General features: G+C 35.8%; 1 protein-coding gene across 1 annotated transcript in view; it reads right to left on the bottom strand.

The window, feature by feature from the left end:
- Positions 1–21809, bottom strand: part of sdk1b (sidekick cell adhesion molecule 1b) — a 296151-nt gene that overhangs the window by 158336 nt on the left and 116006 nt on the right. Inside the window, exons 2-5 of the mRNA XM_067403334.1 lie at positions 20979–21135; positions 18574–18680; positions 17247–17394; positions 3532–3665 (exon numbers count right to left, since the gene is read on the bottom strand). Of these exons, the coding sequence (XP_067259435.1) occupies positions 3532–3665; positions 17247–17394; positions 18574–18680; positions 20979–21135 (546 nt within the window). The remainder of the gene's footprint in view (positions 1–3531; positions 3666–17246; positions 17395–18573; positions 18681–20978; positions 21136–21809) is intronic.

Below are 21809 nucleotides of genomic sequence, written 5' to 3' on the forward strand. Positions count from 1 at the left end.
TGATGGCAAAATTTGCAGCAGCCATTACATAGAAATGATTCTAATATGCTGGTATTGTGTTTAAGTAACATTTCTTCTTTTTTATCAATTTTGAAAACCATTGTGCTGCTTAATATTTTGGGGGAAACCATGATACATTTTTAGAATACTTTGATGAATAGAAAGTTCAGTATTTAATAAGTTCAGTATAAGAAACAGTATTTATTAAAACAGAAAACTTTTGTAAGAGTATAAATGTCTGTACTGTCACTTTTGATTAAGTTAATGTCCTTCATTGCTAAATGAAAATATTAATTCCTTTCAGAAAAAAAGTGTAATTCTGTTTTTTATTATTAGTCAATCCCATCCAAACATCTATTCCTATGCTGTGCTACTTACTCTACCACAAACTTTAAAACACAAACCAAATCCCAATATCTTTCAAATATAAGTACTTCCTGGTTTATAAAAGCCCTGCTGTTTTCCTGCTGAAATTTTAATATACCAGAAACCGAAGAGTCCCCCCCCCCCCCCCCCCCCTCCAAAAGGCTTATAAACCAATATGGACATATAATAAAAAAACCCAAAAGCTCTTCTTAAAGGTCAATACCGAAGGACATAAAAATAATTCTAATAAATTAATTAAAAAGCAGTGTTTTGGGGTTCAAAATCCCTCCTGCTGTCAGCTCTCTACTCATTGTTTCTTTGTTCTTCTCCTTCTTGTGTCCTTGTCATATTCATTCAACTCAAAACTCTGTTTGTGCAATTTCAGGTCCTTTAAAACTACTTTCAACATCTCCTTTGCCTCTTCCACTAAATTTTTGATTAGGAAAAATGACAATTCTCCAAATGGTGGGTTTGACTGACAGTTGTGAACCTCGTTCCCTAAAACACTGCAGAAAAACTAATGACTTAAAGAGATGATTTTCATGTGGAACACTTTCCTTACCCTTTTCTTCCTTTAGTTTTACATTCGTTTGAAATGAAATCTAGCAAGGTCTTCTGCAAAGTACTTTTTTGTCACTGCACTTTAAAAAGTAGCTGGTTGTTTAAACAGAAAGGTATGGGGGAAGAAATCCAGCTTTAATTAGGAGCTAAAACAACTTTCTCTTTCAGTCTCAGTGGAAAGACAAAATTAATGTCCTTTAAAAACCAAAATACAGAATCTGGCACACAACACGCGCGGGTGTTTCTGCAGCATATTGACAGTACGGAGAAATGAGATGTGAAAATGTGTTGAAAATGTGAAAGGTGAATCAAAGGGTCAATGTGTTTAATTTAAAAGCACATCCACTTAAAAAAAAAAAAAATCAATGTTTTGTCCCAAAGAGCCGATCTGAACAAAATGAAAAATATTACCATTTCACGTGAAAATGTTAATTGCACACCATACAAACCCATAATATATATTATTCTCTTATTCACGCAAATGCTTTTAAACCATTCAAGCGCCACAAGACAAACGAGAATGTGCTGTCTGTGAATGCCGTGTCCAGTATTGAGTTCTCTTTTGCTTGAACAAACAATAACAAATGTTTTGTTGAGTATCCTCATAAGAGCAGCCTTAAATGAGTTAAATAATGTCTTAAATGAACTTAAAGGGATAGTACACCCAAAAATGAAAATTCTGTAATCATAAGTAGTTCTAAACCTGTATGAATTTCTTTGTTCCGCTGAACAGAAAGGAAGATATTTGGAAGAATGTATACATAATGTATGTACGTAAATGAGTACACCCCCTTTGAAAAGTAACATTTTAAACAATATCTCAATGAACACAAAAACAATTTCCAAAATGTTGACAAGACTAAGTTTAATATCACATCTGTTTAACTTATAACATGAAAGTAAGGTTAATAATATAACTTAGATTACACATTTTTCAGTTTTACTCAAATTAGGGCGATGCAAAAATGAGTACACCCCACAACAAAAACTACTACATCTAGTACTTTGTATGGCCTCCATGATTTTTAATGACAGCACCAAGTCTGGAATGGAATGAACAAGTTGGTGACATTTTGCAACATTTATCTTTTTCCATTCTTTAAAAATGACCTCTTTTAGAGACTGGATGCTGGATGGAGAGTGATGCTCAACTTGTCTCTTCAGAAATCCCATAGGTGTTCGATTGGGCTCAATTCAGGAGCCACTGAATCACTTTCATCCTGTTCTTCTTTAGAAATCAAACATGTGTGTTTAGGATCATTGTCATGTTGTAAAATTGCAGTAGTCCCAGTAGTCTTCATCTTTGTCAGCTAGGGCCCTGGCAAACTCTAGGCAGGTTTTTTTGTGCCTGGGCTTTAGGAGAGGCTTCTTTTGTAAATGGCACCCATACATGCCATTCCACTGCAGTGTACGCCATATTGTGTCACGGGAAATAGTCACCGCATTTTGGCTTTCTACTTCTTTAGATGACTGCAGTGAACTTGCATGCCGATTTTCTTCAACCCTTTCTCATCAGAAGATGCTCCTGTTGAGGTGTTAACTTCCGTGGACGACCTGGACGTCTCGGTGAGATGGTTGCAGTTCCATCTTTTTTACATTTTTGTACCACTTTTGCTACAGTATTCTGACTGATAAGTAAAACTTTGCTTATCTTCTTGTAGCCTTCACCTTTCTGGTGTAAAGAAATTATTTTCTTGTGACATTTCTCTTCCATGTGGAGCCATTGCTGACAGCATGAAATGGGAAGGAGCTTTAACATCCTTTTATAGTCAACTGTCTGCTGGATTTGACTCACCTGTGGTTGAATTCTTGTTAAATTAGACATTTGTAGTCTAAAATTTAGCTTTGCTGCAGAGACTTTCAGTGGGGTGTACTCATTTTTGCATCACCCTAATTTGAGTAAAACTGAAAATTTTGTTCTCTAAGTTATAATATATACAGTGCTCAGTGTAAATGAGTATATAACCTAAAAAAAAAAAAAGTTTGAAAGCTCTAATTCCAACAACATAAGTTTGCAACGCGGTTTGCAAATGTTCATTGGAACTTCCGTCGTTACCAGCTATGTTTGAACTTAACTCTCTTTCATATCTTCTTGCAATTGAAATGCCTGTATTGGCGGTTAGCCTTGTAAACACATTCAGTTTTGTCTTAAGTGAACACAAACAGTTGAGAAAAAAAAAGCACATGTATCACTATATTGGATCTGTGCATTAGCTCTTAACAGCCTAATATATATAGGCCTACCAGTTGCCGTCTATGTCCTAAATGTTAATCAAACAAGAAAAATCACTCACTGTTCTAGACTGAATAACTTTTGTAACTTTAATAAGGATTAATATATGTTTAATTTATACAGTGAAGACTATGCAGTGCTATTTTACGTTTGAGTACTTTATTCAATTTCTGTATATCTGATATCTAAAATTTTGGTGTCATAGCTGCCTGTTTCAAGGCCAGTAAAAAAAAAACCAAAAAAAAATATGGCTGGTAAATTTACTTAAGTAACCGGCCATTGGCAGGTGTGGCAAAAAGTTATATATATATATCATAAAAAAATTATACACAACCATACATACATATACTGTATATGCTTCAAAAACTTACTTGCTATACTCAGGTAAATGGAAGGACTGGTTTTGTTTTCCCCATTGCGTTCATTAACAGCCTGTACGTAATACCGTCCTGCGTCTGCTGCTACTGTACCCAACACCACGAGCTGATTGTCCAATGTTATTGCTCTGAAACCAAAAGACAAAAGACAAACACACAAAACACATGTAAGAATGGTAAACAAGACTGTCCACTTGCATTTTCATTTCCTTTCTAATCTCAAGGTGACCTGTACCAAATCAATTTGCTTATTTGTAAAATTGAGCCAGGAGAAGTATTAATAAAAGCACATGAGCGTTTTATTATTTTAGTTCTGGATGGTCTCATCGGCAAGAGGGCAACATGATAATTACTCGTTTCAGCACACGTGCACAAATCAATACATCACTGGACACAATGAAAAATGAGCATGTACAAACATGCATACACGTCCACTTACATTAACCAAGGCTTTTGCCACTTTTTGAACAGATATTTTTATCTCTCTCGAGGACAGGAAAAAATAACACAACAAAATGAATAAGGAAAGAAGAGAGAGTGGGCTTTCATGTTCCTCTATGGCCTGTGTTCAATAGCGCTCTTATGAGAGACGTCAATAACGCTTTCAAATTTTCACACACACACGACACAATCACACCTTTATATGAGGCAAGTTTTTAAAAGCACTAAGAGCTCCACACTGTAGTCACCATAACAGAAGTGTCACCACCACAACTAGATGTGCCACACCCACTGACCCTGCAGAAAGCATGGACAAAATTGCATTCCTGTCTGTCAGAACTCCAGAGAGATTTTAGACTGCTACTGAAAAGCCTTGTCAAAAATTGAAGGGGGGTTTTAAGGTTAGTTCACCCGAAAATGAAAATTCTGTCATTTATTACTTACCCTCATGCCGTTCCACACCCGTAAGACCTTCTTTAATCTTCAGAACACAAATTAAGATATTTTAGTTGAAATCCGATGGCTCCGTGAGGCTTGCAGGGAGCAATGACATTTACTCTCTCAAGATCCATAAAGGTACTAAAAACATATTTAAATCGGTTCATGTGAGTACAGTGGCTCAGTGTTAATATTATAAAGCGACGAGAATATTTTTGGAGCGCGAAGAAAACAAAATAACGACTTATTTAGTGATGGCCGATTTCAAAACAATGCTTCAGGAAGCTTTGGAGCACAAATAAATCAGTGTATTGAATCTGCTGTTCAGAGCACCAAAGTCACGTGATTTCAGCCGTTGGCAGTTTGACACGTGATCTGAATCATGATTCGATACACTGATTCATTTGTGCTCCAAATCTTCCTGAAGCAGTGTTTTGAAATAGACCATCACTAAATTTATTTTGTTTTTTTGCCGCACCAAAAATATTCTTGTCGCTTTATAATATTAAAATTTAACCACTGTACTCACATGAACCGATTTAAATATGTTTTTAGTACCTTTATGGATCTTGAGAGAGTAAATGTCATTGCTCCCTATGGAGGCCTCACGGAGCCATCGGATTTCAATTAAAATATATTAATTTGTCTTCCGAAGATTAACGAAGGTCTTACGGGTGTGGAATGGCATGAGGGTAAGTAATAAATGACAGAATTTTCATTTTTGGGTGAACCCTTTAATTCAAACAATATGAAAATATATGCATAAAATTAAGTGGGACATGTCGCACTATATGGGGTAGTTGTCGCAATGAGAACTTGTTTTAACACAGGTTTGAAAAGAATATTTTTTAACTAAAGTTAAAAAAAGGCCATCTTCCACAAAATGTGTATTTAAAATGTAAAATGGCTATTTAATGGCTTTTCAGCAAAATTTAAATAGCAAAATAAATATGAAATTTATGAAACTTCAACAAATTAAAAGGGTGATGCAAAATGACCATTGTTTTAAACATCAGAAATTGTAAATAATTAACTATATAAAATGACAACTTTTTAAAAGAATTGTGGCAAATTGCCCCAGTCTGACATTATTATGAAACTGAGAACACAGTTTATCATTTCAGTGAAAATCTACCTTGATTATATACTATTATATTATATAGTCTGAATTTATGCTAGTGTGTTTTAATTATGTTCACTTGTGTTCCCAACAGCTATAGCAAAAATATGATGATATTGACATTTTAGTCTGGAAGACCACATAAAAAAAAAAAAATTTCTATAATCTGAAAGAGCTGTTTGAAACCAATGAACAAGCATTTATTATAGTTAATGGGATACAGCCCTAACAACATAGAATCAACATTTATTTAATGTTATATTCAAGACAGACATTATGTAGTCCAATCAATAGTTTAAGTAGTGTTAAAGCTATATGGACTCATTTAATTACACTTTTAAAGGGGACCTATTATGCCCCTTTTACAAGATGTAATATGACTCTGGTGTCCCCAGAATGTGTCTGTGAAGTTTCAGCTCAATATACCCCACAGATCATTTATTATAACTTGTCAAATTTGCCACTATTTGGGTGTGAGCAAAAACACACCTTTTTTGTGTGTGTCCCTTTAAATGCAAATGAGGTGCTGCTCAGGCCTGCATTCCAGAAGAGGGCGGAGCTTTAACAGCTCACACTTCAGTTGCTCAACAACAACAAAGCTGGAGAATCTCACGCAGCCAAAATGGCAATTGTCAGTAACGGTGTTCACCCTTACATTGTTCAAACCGGAGTCGGACACTGATGGAGAGACTCAGAAAGAAGTTACAACTTTCAGAATGAATCTGGATGTTTCTGAATGGTTAGTGGCATGTGCCATCATGTTAATCTTTTGTGCAAATCCAGCGCTGAATTAACCCTCGTTTATGAAGCAGTCCGGCGTAAAATTACAGCACGGAAACAACGCTCTACTACGACAACTCTTCCTCTTCTCTAAAGCAGCCCAACATGGCCACACCCCTTTTGCTGAATGTTCTCAGGGGCAGGGTTTATGTAAATTTGGGGGTTTGTGATGTCACCAACTCAAAGAATCAGTTTTTTACAGTCCTGAAAAAGTGATCTCTGTAAAAGAAAATATCTCGCTTTGCATTGAACTTTGAGCATTGTAACTTTGCAGATGTTGTTTATGCTCAAACAGCAACATTACACACTAACTAAAGTTAAAAAAGTGAAATCATAATCAAGTACCCCTTTAAAAGAAATTTCCCTTTCATTGTAATAGCATGGAAAGGACTGACAAAAGAGCACTTTTACTGTTTTTGCAATTTCTCTGTCTTACAGAGAGAAAAGGTCTTATGGGTTTGGAACAAAATGAGGGTGAGTAAATCTTGATAGAATATAATTTTTGAGTGAACTGTCCCTTTAACTAGACCAGTACAGGAGTCTCTGCGTACAGTACTTATATGGTGAAGTTATCATTCCATTATATAACCATAAAACATGGTGAAAATTCCAGGTGGAAGGATACTGTTTGCATCACACACTGTAGGGCTGGTGTGAGCAGATTCTTTCAGCAATGCTTCAACTCAGCCTCAATTTTAAATTACATCTTAGAATAAAAATGATGCTGTAGCAACTCAAATAATGACAAAGATGATGATGAAGTGGAAAAAAAAAAAACATTATTCGTTTATGTAAGTGCACAATTTCTCCCCACCAAATCCTGACGCAATGGCAGGCCTCTGAAACGGTGGCCAAAGCCTACAGTAATCTTCAAACAGAGGAGCTCAGTGTTTTAATGCATGAGCCACCGTGTAATGTCAATAAAGTCTAGTCATGGGTGACTGTCCACATTTAAATATATAGAGCTCTTTTGTCGACATTTCAGCGAGCGGGTTCGTTTTGATTACTGGACACATTTGCTAATGCGTGTACGCACACACAGACTCAAGGTGAAAGAGGAGGAACCATTAGAAACTAAACAGCCTATACTCTGACTTCAACGTGACAGAGCTTTTAGGGCAGGAAATGCGAATCAGACAAGCAAACAAGCAGCAAGACAAGAGAGATGGAGAAAAGGATAAGCCTCCAAGATATTTAATGGGCACTCAATGTTGTTCATATGGAGTTCAAGGTTAAATAAAGTCAGAGAGTGAGTAAGAGACAGAAAAAGGACAGAAAGGGAAAGAGAAAGAGAGAAACCACATGAAAACGTCAAGAATAAGCGTTTTAATCTATCTCCTGTAAGGAAAAAAAATTCCCTTTGAACTCAGAGTCTTTAATTCCAGACTCTCCATCCAGGGGAAAAAAAGAGGGAAGGGAAGGGAAAATGAAAAAAGAGAAGTCTCGCACTCAGTCCAAAATAAATCCACAGTGGAAAAATCTCAGCATGGGATGTTTTCACACTTTCAGCTTTAACTTAAAACTATAAGATATCCCAGGCCTTCAACTAACACATTCAGGCTATATTTAAGAAAGTTAAGAGTAAGGTGTAATGTGTTATGGTCCAGATTTGAGTTAGCTGATTTTACACATTTAAATAGACAGTTTACCCAAAACTGAAAATTCTATCATCATTTACTCACTTACATGTCGTTCCAAACCTGTATGACTTTCTTTCTTCTGTAGAAAACAAAAGAATTGGACCCAATTGAAGTCAAACAGGCATTTTTGGATTAAATATCCCTTTAAGATCACCCTAAAATGATCACTTGTAAAACATCTACTATGTAGATCTACTGTATAATGAGATGTTTGAGATTTCTAACTTGATTGCAAATTTGTCAGAACAGACAGCTTAATTTGAACCAAAATAGATGGTTTTTGCTGCCAATTTGTTAGGTTAAATCATCAACCAGCAATGCTAACTTGCCAAACATCGGTCCGTTATCTACTTTTCGACATGTCTAAACATTGTTTTCTCTGTTTGAACATATGGTTAATAATAATAATATATTACAATTATATTGCACTTTTCTGAGTACTCAAAGCGCTTTAAATATGGAAGTAGGAATCTCCTCAACCACCATTATTGCCATATTGCGCCAGAACACCCACCACACACCAGCTGATTGGTAGAGTGATGAAGCCAATCAGTATATGGGGATGATTAGGAGGCCATAAAGGACCAAGGCTAATGGGCAAATTTGGCCAGGATGCTGGGGTTACACCCCTACTGTTTTTGAAGGACATCTTGGGATTTTTAATGTCCACAGAGAGTCAGGACCTCGGTTTAACGTCTCATTCGAAGGAAGGTTCAACAAATGGCATGAATTGGAGACTGGACCACATGGCTTAGGGGCCATTCACACAGAACACGTTTTTATATAGAAGGAAAGACATAGGGTAGTGCAATGAAAAGAAAGAGAGGTCTAGAGAAGTGTTTTTAAAAGAAATTTGTACTCCTGAAACAAATTACCATATTACTGTTGATGGATTATCTATATCATAAAACAGAGACCATAGATTGACATTAGACCTTTCAAAAGATGCATCATTTGTTGACATTATTAATATTTGTAGACAGTTGTCTATATAGTAAATGTAAACAATAGTAAACAAAGTGATGCCAAGCCAGAGGGCGGTTCCGTGCATTTTGAGAGGTTAACTTGAGCGCTTACATTTTTAGAATGCTTTAAGCGCGAGGCGCAACAAAAGACGCAAAAGCAATGGTCAAACACGTTTGTTTAATGCATGTTTACATAGAAAAACAATGGAAAACACATTCAGCCTCTTAGAAATGCCAGATGTTAGCAGTAAGTGCATTTGGAAAACCTATTTGGAAAGCATAATCACTTTCATGATTCTGATTTGTCTCGCTAGTGGAGCAGAAATTACTTTTATTCTTTAGAATTACACCAACTGTGGCTTTGGCAGTGAATGAGTTAAACAATACATAACAAGTCCACTAAATACTTAATAGCAGTGGTGAAATTATTATAAGGTGGTAACAATAGGGTAAAACAGAAGAATAGAGAGCAACATTGGAAAGAAAGACAGACAGACAGACAGAGAAATGACACAATGAGTTCACAAGCCAGGAAACTGTACTTAGATGGAATTTGACTTGTCAAATTGCTCCCAAGGTCACAATAAACATACCTGTACACACAAAAAGAATGCAAAATATGAAATATAAAGGCAGAAAAGCATACTGAATGTTCATCATAGAAAATATATCAAATGCAACATACAATTACCTGTAAATTTGGTCAAATATGCAACTAAATAGCTTGCATAGTTCACATATTGAAATCCCTACAGGGTCATTGCGTGAAATGATTAAACATGCATTGGAGGACCTTATTGTGCCGTGGATTAATGTGGGAGTTAATATCAGGTGCTGAATTCCAGCTGTAAACGCTAGCCTACAATAACAAAAACAGCTTTAGCTTGTTCGGTTGTTAATGACCCTCACTGTTCTTGTGCATGGTTATTTTTGTGGTTATATGGTTATGAAAGTAACCATAAGGGGTGATGACTCGAATGAAGGCGTATTGTTGGCTCTTATAGATGTCCTGGAGGCAAGGTGGGCTGCATTCAATATATTTTTGTCTTCTTAAAGGCTTGTATGTTCCATCTGTGCTGTTTTTAATTGTTGGTCTATATATATGCAAGCAGAAAGTGGACGTTTTTACCTTGTGCATTATGTCTTGCACCATGAGCATCATGTTTTTAAGGTCCAGATTAAAAATAAACCTTTACAATAAGGTTAAATTTGTTATATATATATATATGTATATATATATATATATATATATATATATATATATATATTTTTTTTTTTTTAAAGCATTATTTTATAGGTCAATTTTAATGTTTAAATATGTGTTCTTGAGCAGCAAATCAGCATTTTAGAATGATTTCTGAAGGATCATGTGACACTGAAGACTGGAGTAATGATGATGAAAATTCAGCTTTGCCATCACAGGAATAAATAACATTTTAAAATATTAAAATAGAAAATAGAAATACAAACCTGATTCCAAAAAAGTTGGGACACTGTACAAATTGTGAATAAAAAAAGGAATACAATAATTTACAAATCTCATAAACTTATATTTTATTCACAATCAAATATAGATAACATATCAAATGTTGAAAGTGAGACATTTTGAAATGTCATTCCAAGTATTGGCTCATTTTGGATTTCATGAGAGCTACACATTCCAAAAAAGTTGGGACAGGTAGCAATAAGAGACCGGAAAAGTTAAATGTACACATAAGGAACAGCTGGAGGACCCATTTGCAACTTATTAGGTCAAATGGCAACATGATTGGGTATAAAAAGAGCCTCTCAGAGTGTCAGTGTCTCTCAGAAGTCAAGATGGGCAGAGGATCACCAATTCCCCCCAATTCTGTGGCGAAAAATAGTGGAACAATATCAGAAAGGAGTTTCTTAGAGAAAAATTGCAAAGAGTTTGAAGTTATCATCATCTACAGTGCATAATATCATGCAAAGATTCAGAGAATCTGGAACAATCTCTGTGTGTAAGGGTCAAGGCCGGAAAACCATACTGGATGCCCGTGATCTTCGGGGCCCTTAGACAGCACTGCGTCACATACAGGAATGCTACTGTAATGGAAATCACAACATGGGCTCAGGAATACATCCAGAAAACATTGTCGGTGAACACAATCCACCGTGCCATTCGCCGTTGCTGACTATCTATAGGTTAAAAAATAAGCCATTTCTAAACATGATCCAGCAGCGCAGGCGTTTTCTCTGGGCCAATGCTCATTTAAAATGGACTGTGGCAAAGTGGAAAACCGTTCTGTGGTTAGACGAATCAAAATTTGAAGTTCTTTTTGGAAAACTGGGACGCCATGTCATCCGGACTAAAGAGGACAAGGACAACCCAAGTTGTTATCAGCGCTCAGTTCAGAAGCCTGCATCTCTGATGGTATGGGGTTGCATGAGTGCGTGTGGCATGGGCAGCTTACACATCTGGAAAGGCACCATCAATGCTGAAAGGTATATCCAAGTTCTAGAACAACATATGCTCCCATCTAGACGTCGTCTCTTTCAGGGAAGACCTTGCATTTTCCAACATGACAATGCCAGACCACATACTGCATCAATTACAACATCATGGCTGCATAGAAGAAAGATCCGGGTACTGAAATGGCCAGCCTGCAGTCCAGATCTTTCACCCATAGAAAACATTTGGCGCATCATAAAGAGGAAGATGCGACAAAGAAGACCTAAGACAGTTGAGCAACTAGAAGCCTGTATTAGACAAGAATGGGACAACATTCCTATTCCTAAACTTGAGCAACTTGTCTCCTCAGTCCCCAGACGTTTGCAGACTGTTATAAAAAGAAGAGGGGATGCCACACAGTGGTAAACATGGCCTTGTCCCAACTTTTTTGAGATGTGTTGATACCATGACATTTAAAATCAACTTATTTTTCCCTTAAAATTATACATTTTCTCAGTTTAAACATTTGATGTGTCATCTATGTTGTATTCTGAATAAAATATTGAAATTTGAAACTTCCACATCACTGCATTGTGTTTCTATTCACAATTTGTACAGTGTCCCAACTTTTTTGGAATCGGGTTTGTAGACATTTTAAATTGTAATAATATTTCACAATATTACTGTATTTTTGATCAAATAAATGCAGCCTTGGTTAGCATAATGGATTTTCTATTAATACATTAAAACATCTTACTGACCTCAAACTTTTGAAAAGTACTGTAAATTGTTAAATATGTTGCAAATGTGCAGTTTTCTGTTACCTGTTGCATTAACTAATATTAATAAGTGTACGGAGCCCATACAAGAACATGGTGAAGAAAAAAATATGAGATGGGTGGAAAAATTATTTGGCAATGCTTTTGCGTTGTCATGCAAATGTTTTGCGTTCCCCCGAGAAACTTTGTGTTCGCTCGCAAAGCACACAAGTTTTGTGAGCGAACGCAAAAGTTTACATGAGGGAACGCAAATTTTCTCCAAAGAACGCAAGACATTTGCAAGAGCGCGCAAAAGCATTGATGTACTATTTTTCCAACATTCCCTACTCATATTTTTTTCCACCACCATGTCCCCTTAAGCAGTCCGTACAAATTAAACCTTTTTTTTTTTATAAAACCTTGTTTAGTAAATTACACATCAATGTCAGTTTTAAAACTAGGACTACTTTGAACTGTCACGGTGCAGTGTGTTCCTGTGCGGCGAGTCAGTGACTGACCTGTACAAACTGAAGTGCACCTAAAGACTGTTGTGTAGAAGCTTGTGGCAGACTGCATTTCTTCAGTTGTCACTTAAAATACATCCTCTGTTGATTCTTCCTTACGACAGCATCAGTGTTTGCTTCCCTCTTAAGGGCACACTTAAGGTCTCAACAGTTTTGACAGCTGAACCACTGATGTTTAGGATTGTGGGGGTTTGTGTGTCCTTCTTTAAGTCCGCAATTATCACTGCAGGCTTCAGAGCAGTCAGCTTCAGGTTATTGTGTCACTAATAGGACACCAGCTGCTCAACATCCTGTCCTCAGGAAGACCTGTTTATGAGGCCATGTACTTAAAAATAAAGATTACAATTAGAGCCCAACAGGGTGTTACAGTCTGATGCCACTGGAGAAATATAAGTTACACAAAGAACTTTTTATGATCTAGTTCTTTAGAATTAAACTACCATGTAGTTTTTTGAAAGAAACTCAGAAAATTTGATGTAACTGATTACCTCAAATTTTTTGAGTTAGCTCAACTTATCCGAGTTTACAGTGAGGTAGAACCACTGAACTCACATGAACTGATTTTAAGGATTAGTTCACTTTCAAATTTAAATTTCCTGATAATTTACTCACCCCCATATCATCCCAGATGTTCATGTCTTTCTTTCTTCAGTCGAAAAGAAATTAAGGTTTTTGATGAAAACATTCCAGGATTTTTCTCCATATAGTGGACTTCAATGGAGCCCAAACGGTTGAAGGTCAAAAATTACAGTTTACATCGATCCCAGATGACAAATAAGGGTCTTATCTAGAGAAACCATTGCTAATTTTCTATTAAAAAAAAAATAAAATAAAAAAACATTTATAATTTTATGTTTTAACCATAAATGCTCATCTTGAACTAGCTCTCTTCTTCTTCTCTATTTGAATTCCGGCAGTGTAGACACTGCTAAGTGTATTACTGCCATCCAAAGGTCAAAGTTTGAACTAAATTGTCATATACAATAAGCTATTAGTTCAAACTTTAACCTGTAATAAAAATTAACTTTCCAAATTGTAACTACATGGTTTCCTACCAATCATGTATTTTTTCCTCTTGTGTTTAATTTCTTTATGTATTTTTTATGTTCAATGCCAATTATCATTTATTAAAGGTAGGGTAGGCTAGCAATAGCTTGCTAGCTTTGAAAGCATCCCTCCCTCCCTTCAGAGCGTTCTCAAAAGCCACCAACTTAGAGTACTCTGGTACTATTGAGAAAGAGTGCAAACTTGGTCAGTATGTTTCACTCAATTGATTTCATGACCACAAAAGTCTGAGAACATTTGTGACAAATGTCAAGTGAGTATGTGTGTGAATGTTCAGTCAGAAAGCCTAATGACACTGTGGTCCAATCTACGATGTTCCGCTGCGTTAGGGAACCAAAGAGCCAATTCAATTATCACAATCAGACAGAGTAGGAAGAGAAAACAGCAGCCAAAAAAAAAAAAAAGTTCAAATGAGGGAGGGATGGAGAGAGAGAGAGAACTAGATGAGGGGAAGACGAGTACGTGTCTGGAGATCTGAAGTTCAAAGAGTAATCAAGAGGAAAGAGTGAACATGGAAATGAAATTTCATGCAGATAAGAGCAACAAGGAGACAGACTTCAACACTCTTTTAGAAATCACGTTTCAATTTATACTCAAAACACAAGCCAAACTACCAAACTGCATTTTTTCAGTTTTAAGTTGCAATTTTATCTGTTTTTGAACATCTCTCTAGTCTTTTTAGAAGGTCTCCTAACTGTTCACTGACATGGAGACAAAGAGCAAATCCTAGATTTGTTAGCAATGCAGATCCAGCACGTTCAAGCATAAAGAGAGATCCCAACGCTGACTGGAGGGATAAAATATAGTAGAAAAAAAGTAAGAAAAATAGCTGGTATTGTGATTCAAAATGAATTCAGGACTTTCTAAGGTCTTGAGATGTCCACTAAATTGCCTTCCACATTTCTTAAAGGGGTCATGAACTGCATTGTTTTATTGTTTTATAATGTTTCCTGTGGTGCACTTATAATGTTAGTATGCTTTTTACATCCACAATTGTCATAATTTATTAAAAAATATTTCCTACCCTGATTTTAGCCCTCTGGTTTGAACGCTCTGTTTAAGTCGGCTGTGAGACTTCAGTGTAAACACCCACTACTATGATTGGCTAACATCTTTGCATATGAAATAGCCAAGTATTACTCTCTCTTTTAGTGTGTTTTTACTATTACAGCTCTCAAGGTTAACTAATCATGAAAAGTGTTGCATTATATTTAGATCGTGGCATGAAAGGTTGCAGAGATGAACATGTAGCCGATCACATATGTTGAGAGCATGAAAGCAGTGATCTCGTCATTGCAACTTAATTTCTGCACACTTGAATAAAATGAGATTTTTACGCGTCAGTCACGATAAACTCGCAATGTTTGATGGACAGCTTCAGCGCGCACTGCTACAACGATTGCAAAGGAAGCTTTCTTTAATCGCTTTCTTTATATAATTTAATCACCATTAAATAACAGATTATTTTCGTCCTGCTAAGAGAAACAACGCAAGTTGACGTTTAGTCACTGGTTTGATTTACTGACACACAGACAAAGATCATCTGACTGTACATGAATCATTAACAGATCAGGCATTAGAATTAACACAGTTACTGACATGTTGTTGCATTACTGTCGAGTCCAGGTACTGCACAATATTTTGTAATCCTCAACAGCATGTTTATTGCTTGGTAGCTTGATCTGGTTTAGCACCACATAGGCCTATGTTACTTAGGCTACCTATTGCATGGCATGCACAAATCGGTGGGCGGGGCTAAACAGGCAGTGATGAAGTAGGCGTTGATCTTCTTCTGCAGAGGTGGTGTTTGCTGCCCTTTGACGTCATAGATCCCCACTTTGTAAATCCTGTCGTTCACTGGGTCTGGTGTCAATTGAAGCTTTTATTGGACTAACAAGGAAGTTTTCAGCTCTAAAATGATGATATGTCAAATATATGCCTTATATGTCAAAATCTCAAGGAAAATTTGATTTCTCAGTTCATCACCCCTTTAAAGACCTAATAAAATCTTAAAACTTAAACTTTATGTTCCTCACACAAAGCTAGACATTAATAATAGTAATAATAATAATAATAAATAAATTAATTAAAAATTAAATTTAAAAATGTAAAAAAAAAAATAAATAAATAAATAAAACAAAATAAAATAAAATAAAATTAAATTAAATTAAATAAAATAAAATAAAATTAAATTAAATTAAATTAAATTAAATTAAATTAAATTAAATTAAATTAAATTAAATTAAATTAAATTAATTTTTTTCCCTTTGAGTCACACAGACGAAAGAAAGTTTGGAACAACACAGGAATGAAAAAATAATGACAGAACTTCAATTTTGGGGAAACTTTCCTTAAAACAACATAAATTTACCTGAGAAGCACAACTGTGTAAGATATTAGGATATGTTTTCACAAAACATTTGAATTTAGTTTATTTTTCTTGTTTTAAGCATAAATCACACTACATTTTGTTAGACTTGCTTAAACAATTTGCGCTCTACTCATAACACTGTGCTAGTTGTGGGTGGGTGTATTTCTTTGGACACACATGAGTATTCATCTCTCTCCTCTAGATCTCGTTTCTTTGATAGAGTAACGCATTTCACGTACGAGTGGCCTTTGAAATGAAGACTGTCTCATAAGTGCCATGACAACCGTTTGACTGACAGCCGGCGAGGTGAGCTATCCTCAGATGCTGACAGTAAAGCTTGATGAGTAGACGTGTCGACCCCGCCGCTAACAGTCCAAGAATTGAAGCATGGCGTCAACAACTGCAGGACGTGCCGGTTTCATTTAGAGAATCAATGAATGTCATAAAGCACATCATTGCCGTGGGGGCCAACTGATGAAATCAGTCTAAAGACACAGTAGACAGTGATTGATGTAAAACTATTTTCAAAGCAAGCGTGTGTGTGTGTGTGTGTGTGTGTGTGTGTGTGTGTGTGTGTGTGTGTGTGTGTGTGTGTGTGTGTGTGTGTGTGTGTGTGTGTGTGTGTGTGTGTGTGTGTATGTGTGTGTGTTCTAGAATGTACAGACGAGGGTTGCCTGACTTTTTGACAGATTATTGCGTTAGGAATACATTTACATGATGAAATTAAACAGGTTGTTGTCAATATGTATTTATCCTTTAAATGTTTAAATTCATTTAAAGATGAAAATTCTGTAATCATTTAGTCACCCTCATGTCGTTCCAGACTGACTAACTTCCGTGGAAAACAAAAAGAGAAATTTTAAATAATGACTTTCCGAGAATAAAGACTTTGGTCTGTTCCTCACGAGTCGTATAAACAACTTTTATGGTAATATTCTTATGATTTAGTCTTTTCTTAGTCAATCTCAATCTCTTAAAAGAATGAGCTGAATATTCATCAAAAAGACAAGTATTTTTTCAAAGAAAGTAATACAGGATTGGAGAACAAATTATAAGAGTCAGTAAATGATGACTTAAGCGTCCTTTTTAGACAAAACCATTTACATAATAAATTAGAGAAGGTTTTTGTCAATATCCATTGATCGTTTTACTGGACAAGCCTCACAGATGTCAAAATGTCAAATGGCAACTTACACCCGATGGTTAGGAATGATCTTAAAGCCGTCTCTGAACCATGTGACCTGAGGGCGAGGGTAACTGCTCACAGCAGGGGGATTCAGGACAGCGGCTCTTCCCTGAGAGACCGTTTTTCTCTGTTCCAGTTCAGCAAAGTTATCCATGTCTATGAGAGAGAGAGAAAGAAAAAGAAAGAGAAAAAATACCTACTGCGACTGTGATTTAAATTGCAATATGAGGCACATTTAGCATCTCATAATTCTTATACTCTCTTGCAATATCGACATAGAAGAAAGGGGTCCCCTGCGGTCCGTTGTTTCGAAAATAGTTCCAAACAAAGATCAGAGCAGAACCATAGCACATTTCACAAGAACACAATCGTGTTTTCATTACTGAATGATTCAGCGTTTTGAACGAATCGGTTGAGTCAAAGATTCAATGACCCATTCATAAACAACTGCCTCATTCTTGAATGATGCATCCATTTGAATGAATCGTTTGAATGAATGACTCAATAACTCACTCATTAAGAGAGTGAGATGGTTGCTTGCCGCCACCTACTGGTGGCTTAGTTTCATGTTTAAAAGTATCATTAAAAATATAATTCTTTCCAACATTTATTATATTAAAAAAATTAAAACATATATACAACATATACAAATTTAAGAATTTAAAATGAAAGATGCACACATTTAATAAGATTAGAGAAAAATAAATGCCTTTATAAAAGGTAAAAAAATAAAAATAAACATGCCCTGGGGTAAATATCACAAATATCCAGATTTAAATGTCAAAGCTGATATAACAACAATGAGAATATTTCTTCAGAATAAATTATATTTACAACACAAAAATCTTATTTTTTCCAGACAAGCGACTTTTTACTCTGAAACACACACACATTTTAGTTGTGGTGCTCCTAAATTTTTGCTGGTGCTCCTAACTTTTTGAAGTTGGGAGCACCAGTGCTACCAAGTAAAAAAGTTAATTTCGAGCCCTGCGGTGTAATGATTTTATCACAGTCCAGGATGTTTAAGGCACTCCAAGACCCCTTGACCATGGTAAAATTATTGTAACACATGGCCTTCAGTGGTTCTTGCTGTAATATACTTGCATATGTGTCCCATACGCCTGCTGTATTCCAAAGAGTAAATAAAGTGTATTGGATTGACAGCATCTTTAGAAATTACTGGAGAGTTTCCTGAATGTCACTTCTAGTTCATCCCCTATGGGACCATGTGCTACATGCATATGTGTGTGTTCTAGGTGTGTGTGGTGATGTGTGAAATCCATTTGTGCTTCAGCCTCCTGGACTCCCTTTCTAACAAAGTACACATGTACTTACAAGCCACGCGAACATCAGCTCTCGTCTGGATCAGCGCTCCCATCCTGTTCCTCACCGCGCACTGATACACACCCGCGTCCTCGCGCTTTAACGACTTGATTGTGTACCTGGAAGAGAGAAAGAGAGCTGGGATTTCCATAGTGCTTACTTGAGTAATGAACTATGTTCTTGCTGTGCAGTATACAGTACACTATTGAGTGTATTTTTTGAGTGTGAAACAGAGCGCATTATGTAATGATAAATGTTTCAAACAGTAGTGTACTACATTGTTGTCGCATAACCTCACTACTCTGCATGTTTAATTCAGTGTGTCACTTCCAGTTATGAAATTTCTTTAACCCACTCTTGCATAAAAATGTCAAATAATGAGCCAAGCCGGAAATTCAGAGATGCTCAGATCTGTGTTGATTCAGTTTTAACAGATGACTGTTTAATGCAGAACTGTTGGTTCACATGGACTGAATGTGGAATCAACTGTGCTGATCAAACGTAAGATTCTGAAGAACACTAGAAAACATTACATTTCATCGTTACTGTCAAGATGAAATAGAAACAGAAAAAGATAAATCATACAGATTTAGTATCAGTGTTATTTTTGAATTATTTTTATACTTCTATGTTTTTATTAATACATTTTTTTATATTTGCCTTTGCTCTTATATTGTCAAAATTAAAACTTTTACATTTTTAATAAGTTTATGTATATGTGCTTTTGTCATGTGTATTAGTTGTTTTTTTATGTTAATATTAGCTTTTTTTCAGTTTTTTTTTTTTTTTTCAGTTTTTAATTTTAGGGGTTAGTTTGCAAGGCAACATTTCAAATTTTTGTGTAATATTTTTTTTTTTTATTTAAGCTTAATTTAATCTAGAATATTTTTAATACTTTTAGTTAATGATTTTTTTTTTTGTAACAATGTAAAAGACTTTACTGTCGCTTTGATCAGCTGCATTCACAGGGTCCAATTCTCACTATTAACTACAAATTTTGCATCAATAAACTCCTAATTACTGCTTATTAGTGTTGTCACAATACTGGAATTTCCAACTTTGATACAAAACCTTGAAAATATTGATATTCCATAGAATTTAAGATATCACACGGAAAACTGCTATACATACTGCCATACTGTACACATATTTTTGGGTAATTTTGTTGCAATAGCTTACGCACGGCACAGGAAGGCTTTATTTGAAACTTTTAACTAAATTTACAAAAAAAAGACAAGTAAAAAGTCAGTAATAAAATAACAAATAAATTACAAACTATAGCACAAATAAATACAATAGACAAATGAAAAAACACAGCTTTAGGTTTTTCAGGTGGGTCTAACGGTAATATTCAGGTAAGAAAAACTACAGAAGATAAAGTAAAAAAATGTAAAATAACAATGGATAGTCTCCATTGTAAAAATTAAATACAGATTAATGCTTACAATTAAAGTTACAAAAGCAGTGAGTGATTTTCTGTTTGTCTTTTGTTCTTTGATTAACATGACAATAAGCAGCTGGAATATTAGGCTGCTGCCACTTTAAGAGCTTATGCACAGATCCAATATACTGTACACTGTTCAACTATTTTCATTCCAAAACTGACTGTGTTTACCTGAATACTCACCAAGATGGGCATTTTGACATAATTTTGTATGATTTTTGACCATTTAATCACATCAGTAAGCTACTCAATTTGGTATTCGCGAGCAGTTTGAGTAGCAGCTTTATGTGTGCTCCACTTATAGATATAGATCAGTGGTGTGGGTGCTTTTGGTGTGAATGCCTACAATAAGCAACTAGTTAATAGTGAGAATTTGACCCTAAACTAAAGTGTCATCCAATTTTCATTTTTCTGTGAACTATCCCATTAAATTTTTTGGCTTTAAAATACATGAAAATAGACTTCATTGCTCATCTTGCTAACACTGTTCTTATTATACACCATTCCTTTATTATACACAACTCTGAGGTCACTAATAATAATGTCTCCAAAACATGAGGGGTTAAAGATGGATGACCAGACAAGAAAGAGGCCAAAGAAGGGAACAGTACAAATGAGATCCCAAAGGACTCTGCACTGTCTATATTATTTTATATTGTAGCACTATTTTCTGCTGTACAATTTCCAACACAGAATCCAATGACCTCATTACATGGGGGCAAGTTAAGATAATGGTTACTTATACCAAAATAGTGCTATAAACTTCTTAAAAATCCCATGAATTTTGAAAATTTGAAATGTGTGTCTTGGGAGTTTTATGTTTTGCTGTTTTATGCAGACTTCATGATCTGGAATAGCTTCTCAAAGATCGCCAAGTTAAAGCCCACAATGACGTGTTTCATGAACTTGGTTGAACTTTGGATACAACATGCAAACAGCAAACAGACAGCAGAGAGTAAGTGTTCATTTTTACCTGTACTCTGGTGTGTATTCAGTGATGTCTGTGTTATTTCTCATCCATTTGAACTCCAGCGGCCAGCTGCCCTCAGCCAGACAGGTGAGCACGAGTCTGTTCCCCTCCAGGTGTGTTTGAGCACCCCCTGCCTCAGTTTTAAAGTACGGAGCAGTGTCTGTAAAGAGAACAGATCAGTAACAGAATGAAAACCCATGCTTAATTTTGATATAATGAACAGTTAAACTTTTTTAAATGTGCAAAGATGGCTAATTATGATGCATGAACGAAAGCACACTGAGCAGAAGAATAAAGTGCTGACCATGATATTTCAAACAGTTCAAGCTCACCATAGCAGCCAAATACTACTTTGATTAATGACCAATATATCACCCAGGCTGATTCATCAGCCAATATTTGGCCATTTCTAGACTGATAACTATGCCTGAGTACACATTTAGAGTACATCTCATTTTATATATATATATATATATATATATATATATATATATATATATATATATATATACTGTAGAGAGAGACGTAGATATATAGATATATATTGGGAATCGGGCACTCTAACAAGGAGTCACTAGAGTGCCTCTTGAGATCAGGGGAGTGGGGTACACCGCTCTTACCGGCCTATGTCCATTCGCTCACCTCCCTAAACCTCACTCCCATCACGGCACCAATGTAACTCACTCATGTTTGAACCGCCAGCTCTAAGCAGAACTCGAACCTGGGTCCGCGGGCATGGGAGTTTTGGACGCTCTAACAAGGAGGTTAAAGACCATCAGTCGCTAGAGCGCCTCTTGAAATCAGGGGAGTGAGGTTTACATGCACAACTCTTAC

The sequence above is a fragment of the Chanodichthys erythropterus genome, chromosome 12 (assembly GCF_024489055.1).
Source record: "Chanodichthys erythropterus isolate Z2021 chromosome 12, ASM2448905v1, whole genome shotgun sequence".
In the NCBI taxonomy this organism is placed as follows: Eukaryota; Metazoa; Chordata; class Actinopteri; order Cypriniformes; family Xenocyprididae; genus Chanodichthys; species Chanodichthys erythropterus.